The sequence below is a fragment of the Papio anubis genome, chromosome 16 (assembly GCF_008728515.1).
Source record: "Papio anubis isolate 15944 chromosome 16, Panubis1.0, whole genome shotgun sequence".
NCBI lineage: Eukaryota > Metazoa > Chordata > Mammalia > Primates > Cercopithecidae > Papio > Papio anubis.
The window spans coordinates 17,522,350-17,531,685 of record NC_044991.1 but is presented as its reverse complement, the minus strand read 5'-3'; the positions used below and the strand labels follow the sequence as shown (position 1 = coordinate 17,531,685).

The following is a 9,336-nucleotide window of genomic DNA, read 5'->3' as shown; positions in this document are numbered from 1 at the left end:
TAGTTTACGCCTATTGTGTAAAAATAATTAGCGCCTTTCATTCTCAGAAGTGACCCGGTTTAGATGACAAATTATATGGTCACCAGCTATGCCCATAAAAATGCAAGTGAAAGCAAGGTGGCTGGGCAGGAGTCAGGAGTCAAGCAAAATTTTAAAAATAAAAAGGCTTTAGAGAATGAAAAATTGATTTTTAACATTGAGGAACCAGTGCTGTAACCAGGTTTTCACTTGGCTCAAGTAGTCGGTAATGATTAATTCAAAAACTGTATTGGTACATGTACATCACCTAACAGTGATTCTCTCTAGGGAAGGAGGAGAAATTAGTGAGTGCCTCTGTGTCTGTGTATCTGTCTGTGTGTACAAAGGGGACAGAAAAAGTCAACGATGTGCTGCTGGTAAATATTTAACAACCAGGTCTTGGGGATGGGCAGGGAGGAATCACTGAACATGGAAACTGGAGATACGCTCACAAAGATCTTGTGGGCATGTAGAAGCTGGCCTGGCACGCCACTGAAGAAATTGGACTTTTGACATGTACTCTGAAAACTTTCTTTGTTCTGCTTTATACATATATATCATTTTATTGATAAATGCTTATATATATGCTATATATGTATATGCTTTGTCTATAATATATGTCTCTCTACATATATACATAAGCCTAGCTATATGTATGCAAAAATTAGTCCTAATTGTAATTTTCCTAATTCTTGTATAAATTTCAGTGCAACATCCACGTGAACGTGTTAACATACTGAGTGATCTCAGAAACCGGATTGCTATAGGGTGCCACACGACTACCAGGCCCAAGGATGCAATGTTCCCTTTACAATTGATTACCAGGATTTACCCTCCTAGCCCACATCTGGTAGAAGACAACATCTGGCTTCAGTGTTGAGAAGGATGCTGAATGGAAAAACTTGAAGATGGTTTGAGTTAGAGACAGAGTGGGATCTAACCTCAGGCAAAAGGGGGAAAAAAAGGGTTAAAGTTCAAATGATGAGAAAAACAGAATGGGGCAACAGAAAAGTGTGAAGTTGCTCTTTATCCATTGCAATTTACCTCTCTCTGTCAAGGTGTGTCTCAGTAGCTTCTTGCAAGAGTGGGAGGGGAATGGGGAAGAAACAGTCTGTACTTTCATTTATTAAATGCAGCTTTCGCTGGTCACATTGCAACTCAATACAAACAGCCCAGCAGAGGGTAGGGCATTAACTCTCGTTCTCATCAATGTAAACACAACATTAATATTGAAGATTAAAGAAAATGGGTAAAAAGTCCAGTGTCTCCTCAATCTGTGTGAAGGTGAAGGTGGTTGCCTACCCTTGGCCAGGTCCCAAAGGGAGACTGAGGTTGTCACCTCTTCCCATCCACAGTGAAGCAGGCAAGAACCAGAGGAACCCAATCGCGTTCTTCCTGTAGGTCTTTAGATGGATACGTCGATCTTCAGAACTGGGCTTGCATGAGTTATTAAAGTTCTTCTAAAGGCCTGAGAGGTTCGTACCTTGCGTGTGCACTGAAATAGTTCCTTCAAAGCCCTTTCCCATGAATCAGTCACTGCCAATAGAAAATGTGACCGGTGTAAAACAGTCAGCCCTCGTAATTCCGCAGTCCCCATCGTGGCCCCTGGATTCTGGACAGTAGGGAGTTCAAAGTCACGGGAGCCTCGGTGATCATCCTGAAGGAAGCTGCCCATGTTTCAATATTGGCCAAAGATGGTTGATCTCCTTCCCGGGCCACTGCTGATAGAGGGTGATTGGTAGAGGCAGCTGATTTTCCTGCAGAGCCTCAAAGGATCAGATTTTCTGTTTTGGATTGCCAGTCCCCAAAATAAACAAACAAAATCCCCAAAGAAAAACAAATAAAAACAAAACAGGAGTGACTTTGGGGATAAGGAAACCCATTGACCTCACCTCCAGGACCCCCTGGCTACGATGTCCCCATTGGGTTTTTCCATGTGGTTGGTTCAGGTCATTGGTTTCCCCTCCGTTTGAATGCCCAGCTACATTGCAGGGCAAAGGGGAAAGTTTCCACTAAACAAAGACAATTTCGCTTCTATTTCCTGGGATGAATAACCCCTAGCACCCTGACTTCCCTTTCTCCCTAGTTATGATGCGAAGTATAATTATTAAAAAGCAACCAGAACATCCTAAAGCCCTGCCTTGATCTTGTGGCTTTGCAGTAAGATGAAAACCCTTTTACTCCCTCTCACCCCTTGATTTCCCATTCTTGAAGAGACTCATCTAGGTGGGCTGCATATCTAACCTCTGGGAATGCAGGGTTGTGGGGCAGAGACAGACTGGCTGGATCCTTGTGCAAGGTCTCTGTAGTGAGGGCAGCTTGGCTGGGCCAAAGAGATAAATAAAAACAAACCAAAAAAGCATGGCTCAATTTTGAATTTGAAGGCTGGGCCCCAAACAGCGAGTGGCACTTCCCCTGCAGCATGTCTCCCCCTAGTGGTGGGCGTCTTGGTGCTAGCTGTTGTTCTCGGCTGTGAGATATTTCAGGGCAGCAAAGCCATAGCGGCGGGACATGTCCTGCTGAAACTCTTCCTTGAGGGTTTTGAGACAGATGCGGTATTGCTTGTTGGAACGGAACTTGGTAATGTCGAAGCTGGGGGCATGGGGCATGTGGATCATGTAGGCGTTAGGCAGCACAATGAATTCATACTCCTGGAAGAAGACAAGAGCAGCGTGAGAACCTGCCAGAGCCTGGCCGGGGTCATGCATGATGAAGGCCCAAGCGAATGACTGAATGGCTAGCGAATGAATGACTTGATAATGGCACCCACAAGCACGGGGTACACGGACAGCATGATAGTTTTGGAGTGGGGCAGTTCAGGGCTGTTTCCATGACCTTGGACCAGGAAACTGGCTTCTCTGAGCCTTCATGTTCTCATCTATAAGGTGAAAGTAATAATATCCTTGAATGATGACCATGACGGGGAAGCCAATACTGTATAAACAGTGCTGAGCCGAGCTCATGGCCTAGAAAAGGTTTCTTAATAGATGTGGGCTTACACCCACATGGACACTCTAGGATGACACACGCCATGGGATATTCTCTTGCTCAATTAACTGACATCTGTTTATGATTCCTCATAGGACTTAATGTGATCTGACAGCCTCAACAGATGAGTGCAAAAGAAGGTACCAAAAAAAAAAAAAATGAGCGACACGGTGAAATAAAAACAAATGTTTCGCTGGACGTAAGCTCACCAAGAACAAACCTCTCCCTGACACATCCTTATAGCAGGTCACATTGTCATCCAGTATTCTCAACTTGGCAGAATACAGCTTAATTCTCAGGCCAAAAATAAAAGGCCACTGAAGAGCCAAAACAGGTGACCCAGATTTAGGTCATATCGCTTAGAGGAGAACTCAGCACACTTTTACTCAGATCTATTTACTCTCATTTTGGACATAATGTCTGATAAGCTTTTGTTATCTAGTTTCCCAGCCCAGAGCAGATAAGAATAAACTCGGGGAAAATTGGGATGGGGAAAGGCGGCTGTTATAGGTAGAACAATACCACAGCAGCCAGAAAAGACAGTTGCTGGTGAGGAATGAGTGAGAAAAACCATCAAAAGAAAATGCAAGCTCTCCCAGAGCTGAACTGTCTGGGACATTTAATGGAGGGACAAAGATCCCCCACCAACCGCACTAGCTCCATGGGTATGCGTGTTATTACCTGGCAGGTGTGCACTCATTGCTTCCTTAAGGTATTGGAAAGGGTAAGAGTATGTTTGGGACATGCTATTGGCAAAGAAAAGAAAATATGCAACATATTTTCAAGAATTCTGTCAAAACTATCTAAAACAAGCAAAGTCCAGGTCTCATGGCTGGAAATATTAACTATCTTTGAACCAGTTCATCTCACAGCACTGCCGGACACATGAACATGACATTCCTTTGAAGCAGAAGCTGAGGCAGACTGAACACTGTTGCCCATGAGTAGCACTCTGCTCATTCAAAGTATTATCAAAAATATGGATACTGACAGCCCTGCTTTCTGTTGTTAAATATGGACATGATTCTATAACCTTCTGTCTACATCAGTGGTTCTCAACCCCAGTGCTTCTCAATCACCTGGGACTGCTCTCAAACACTGGAACTATGGGAAGGAAAGTTCTCCTGGTGATTCTCATGAATAGCCAGCACTCAGTATCCAACCTTAGCTTTTTCTGAATTGGAGGTGCTCTCGTTGAAAAATATGTGCACTGTGCACCAGGAGGAGAGGTCTTGGAGAAGAGCACACACACACACACACACAAACCAAAATCGGGTTGGAGGGACCCAGGAATCCTTCTTCTAATTCAACCAGAGCAGCTTTGCTTTTGTTTGTTTAACACAGGGGCTGAAAAATTAGAGCATGTCTGGCCCATTTCATGTTTTTGTAAATAAAGTTTTATTGAAACAGCCACACCCATTTGTTTAAAGGCTGTCTAAGACTGAACTACAATGGCAGAGTTAAGTAGTTGAAAAGGAGACCTGTAGGTCCCATAAAGCTCAAAACACTTACTATCTGATCCTTTACAGAAAAAGTTTGTTGATCCTTGGTTTCACCTATTAGAATTCTGTAGAAGATCTACTTCGAAGTAGGAGTTCAATATGTATCAATGGGATGAATGAAGGAGTTCATGACTAAACAGTCTCAGAGTCACCACTCTGTTAGTAATGATGTATGCATCTACAAATCTTTTAGTAAAGGGTGGAATAATTAGCTACATCTTAGCAGCATGCTTTGTCGTGTTACGTGACTCAAAGGCCAAGTGACGAATGGTCACATTTGCGTGTCTTCATCATCAGGTTGGGTGAGGATGAGGAGGTGAAATAGTTTGTCACAGGAAACTCACGTTTACCTGGGTCCTGGCCAAGAACCCAACTCTCACCCAAGGGTTGAGGAAGGAGCAACGGTTTGGGATCAAGAGCCCGAGGATCAGTACTACCACTGGTCCACGAGCATACCTTGTTCCCTCTTAGCTCTTGGCTTTCTCGTCTCCAAGGATCCCTTAAGCTCTAGGATCTAGGCCTCTCCCTGGTTGGTCGCACTAGGTGGATGCTCCGTTCTCACCTGCACATCCAGTTCCATGATATGCGCCACTTTGTTCCAGCCGAAGCCTACAAACCTCCGGTCGTACTCCGGGCAGTCGCGTCTCACGACAACATACGGCTCAAAATCGGCCTCCCACTCCACCCGGTAAGGCGTGGTGGCAGTCCGCCACTTGGCGAAGTTTGTGGGTGCGTGGCCTTTCGTCCAGACGTGGTACCTGAGACACATGGAGAAAAGCCACTGGGTGGAGGGAAGGAAGGCAAGCTCTCCAAATGCAGCCGATGTGGAGGAGGAAGAGGTGTACCCGGATGTAGTTCTCGGGTGAGTGGAACTGTCTCTCTCCCAAAAGCTATGTTGAAGTCCCAACCCCCAGTACCTGTGAATGGGACCTATTTGGAATCAGGATCTTTGCAGATATAATGAGGTTATGACAAGATCACAGTGGATTGGGGTGGGCACTAATCCAATGACTGCTATCCTTATAAGAAGGGGAAAATCGAGACACAGAGACACACCGCAAGAATACCATGTATAGGCATCGGCAGAGATGGGAATGATGGGTGCATCTGTAAATCAAAGATTGCCAAACACGACTGGCAACCACCAGAAAGAGGCCTAGGACCTCGGGGAAGAAGCATGGACCTGCCGACAGCTTGATCTTTGGACTTTTGGCCTCCAGAATCGTGAGAGAATAAATTTCTATTATGTTAAGCCATCCGGTTTTTAGTATTTTGCTGCAGCAGCTACAGGAAACCCTAATCCCATCTGCTATCTGCAGACTTCACTAACGAGGAGATTGTCAATATGAAAAGGAACTCCTGGAGGGCTCCATGCCATTTCTCAGGAACTGACTGCAGGTCGGCTTGTGTAGAGCGATTGCTGCCAGAGGCCACTGTGGTAGGCAGGAGTATAAGACGGTCCCCCATGACTCTCACCCTGTACAGTGCTCTCCCCTTGGGGTAGAACCTGTGAGTATATATGTGATCGCTCCTGGGATTATGTTACATTATATGGCAGAAGGGATTGTTGTAAATATAAATGAGGTTACTCACCAGTTTACCTTGCGTGAAAATGGGAGATAATGGAATCATGTGACCCTTTAGACCTGGGTCTGGAAGAAAGCAAGGAGCTACGTTGGGAGCTGCCTATGGGGGCCATGTGGCAAAGAACTAGACTCTAGGAGAGCAGTCCGTGGCCCAAAGCCAGCAGGAAAATGGGACCTTAGGCCTAGGAATGGAAGGAAAGAAATTCTGCTAACCACCAGTGATCTGGGAAGAGGAGAATTGCAGGTCTGCTGACTCCTTGATTTCAGCCCAGTGAGATCCCGAGCAGAGAATCCAGTCATTCCGTGGCCGGATCTCTGATCCCTAGAGACTGTGAGATCACAAATTTGTTTCAAGCCGCTATGTTTGTGATAAACTGTTATACAGTAGTAGAAAATGAATCCAGTCATATAACCATAATAAGAAGCAGCTAATATTAGTTAACCACTTATTGTGTACTGAGACTATTTTAAATCTGTCTCTCTCTCTCTCTCTCTCTCACACACACACACACAGATATTGTTTTAAATTCTTATAACTCACTAAATGTCAAAGTAAAAGCAGTAAGTGCTGGGGTTGCAATTCAAAACCCAGGAAGCCTCACTCAAGAACCAGGAGCCTCCTTAAGCACTGGCTGGGTCATCTCTAACTCTCTCTCTCTCTCTCTCTCTCTCTCTCTCTCTCTCTTTTTGAGATGGGAGTCTTGCCAGGCTGGAGTGCAGTGGTGCAATCTCGGCTCACTGCAACCGCTGTCTCCCCAGTTCAAGCGTTCAAGCGATTCTCCTGCCTCAACCTCCCAAGTGTCTGGGACTACAGAAGCCCACCACCACACCTGGATAATTTTTGTATTTTTAGTAGACACAGGATTTTACCACGTTGGCCAGGACAGTCTCCATTTCTTGACCTCGTGATCCACCTGTCTTGGCCTCCCGCAGTGCTGAGATTACAGGTGTGAGCCACCACGGCCAGCTGGGTCAGCTCTCTTACACGTCCCTGTCCCCCACACTTCCTGGCCTGTTGAACGAGTACTCAACAATCGTGCACTAAACTGAATGAATGAATGAGTAACCTAACAACATGACAGGCACCCGAGATGGGCCCACATGTGGGATGGCAATATGCCTCCGGAAGCTACAGAGAGATGGCAGGAAGCTGGGCGTCTAGTGAAGGAGTAGACAGGGACCAAGAGAACGGTTAGGAAAAGGAGTATCCAGAGCTGGAAAGAAAAGCTTCATGAAATGAAAACAGGACAGAAGGGTGGGAACCCAAGAGCTTAGCCGCAGAGAGAGAGGAAGTGGAAGTCCTGGATTCTATCTCATCCTGCGGGCAGACTCTCCAAAGCAAGGGAGGCGCTAAGTGAGGGTGAGTGTTCTGTGTGGCCAAAGGGACACTTTCTGGCAGGGAACACAGCTGCTTCTTTCTTTTGGTTTTCTACCACTGAGGCTGGACTGCCCCCAAACCCTCAGGGAACTGGCCAGTGTGGCTGAACGGGCACTGGCCAATAGGTGGGCTTTGATCAAGTTGTGCTGTTGGGTGAGACAGCCAGATTGGGGGAGGGCAGGAACTTGAACTTCAGCCCCATCAACACAGCAAGTTCCATCAAAACCAAAGCCACTTAAATGGAAGAAAAATGAAAGGTGAAGCAATGTCATTTTCATGGAGTGTGGAAAAGGGATATTGCGGGAGATGTCAATCTCAGGTATGATCCAAAAATTAGGCCCAGAAGCAGTTGCTTTTCCATTTGTGAACTTGCTGAATGGGCAGTCTTGACACCTGATGCCTTCGACAGAACTGGCACAGCACAGCTGATGGCCGTGAACTTGTATGAGGTTTAAAGCACAGCACAATGGAGAGATCAGGCCAGGGTTCAAATCCCACCTCTGCCACTTAGGAGCTGAACGCCTTGTAGAACCAAATGCTTTAACTAGGCATTAATTTCCTTTTGTGTCAACTGGGGAAAATAGTATCTATCTGGTTGAACTGCCAAGGAGACTGAATAAGAAAATGTAAAGAGCCTGGCACAATATCGGCATAGAAGAGGAATTCAATAAATGCTAGTTTAACAAAGTGGTTAAAAAACAATGGTTCTGGAGGCAGCCTGCCTGGGTTGGAATTCTGTCATTCAACAGGTATGGGTACATTAACTAATTGGCACCTTTGTTTCCTTCTCTTGGCAAAACGGACATAGCTGTATCTACTTCATAGATTTGTAATGATTATGTGACTTGATTCACACACAGTACTGAGCAGTTTCTGATACATGGTAATTCCTCAAAAAAAAAAAAAAAAAAAAAAAAGAGAGAGAGAGGCCGGGCGCGGTGGCTTAAGCCTGTAATCCCAGCACTTTGGGAGGCCGAGACGGGCGGATCACGAGGTCAGGAGATTGAGACCATCCTGGCTAACACGGTGAAACCCCGTCTCTACTAAAAAATACAAAAAACTAGCCGGGGGTGGCAGGCGCCTGTAATCCCAGCTACTCGGGAGGCTGAGGCAGGAGAATGGCGTAAACCTGGGAGGCGGAGCTTGCAGTGAGCTGAGATCCGGCCACTGCACTCCAGCCTGGGCGACAGAGTGAGACTCCACCTCAAAAAAAAAAAAAAAAAAGAGAGAGAGAGAAAATTCTCTTTATTATTTCTCCTTGTTTGCTTCCCAGATATGACGCCGATACCTAGTGGTCTTGCTCTCAGTGATACTGACAGCCATATTATTGGCCATCCATCCTTACAATCTAAACTGTTGGACAATGATAATGTGAAAAGGAAGTGAAAAGAACAGGGGAGACGGTGCCATTGCACTCCACTGTAGGGACAGTTGGGTCAGTTCTACTCATCTGGCTGAGGAGGCAGCTTTGATCACTTCAGCCTGGACACTGACAGCCTGCTGAATGGCTGGGCAGCACAGGGTGCAGTCAGGTTACAATGAACCTATTGTTCAAACAAGCCCCAGCCTGCGAATGACCTATTGCCAGGCCAGTAGACACCGAACTTTGAGTCTTGCTGTCTGAGACTAGCAATGCCAGGTAGCCTCCTTCCCCACTCAAAAAGGGATGGGAAGACGAGAGAGGTTTCCTAGGTACGCCTTACAGGATGCTACTGGGGAGAAGAGATTTGGGGCACTTTGCTTTGAGCAGTGGTTCTCAAACTTGAGTATGCATTAGAATGATCTGGAAGACTGGTTCCAACTCCAGAGTTTCTGATGCAGGAGGTCTGGGCTAGGCTTGAGCCTCTGCATTTCTAACACGTTC

At 46.0% G+C, this 9,336-nt stretch overlaps 1 protein-coding gene across 1 annotated transcript in view; it reads right to left on the bottom strand.

The window, feature by feature from the left end:
• Window positions 1–1,114: 1,114 nt before the first annotated feature.
• LARGE1 (LARGE xylosyl- and glucuronyltransferase 1) overlaps window positions 1,115–9,336 on the bottom strand; it is a 697,253-nt gene continuing 689,031 nt past the window's right edge. Inside the window, exons 14-15 of the mRNA XM_003905455.5 lie at window positions 5,071–5,266; window positions 1,115–2,669 (exon numbers count right to left, since the gene is read on the bottom strand). Of these exons, the coding sequence (XP_003905504.1) occupies window positions 2,472–2,669; window positions 5,071–5,266 (394 nt within the window). The 3' untranslated portion in view covers window positions 1,115–2,471. The remainder of the gene's footprint in view (window positions 2,670–5,070; window positions 5,267–9,336) is intronic.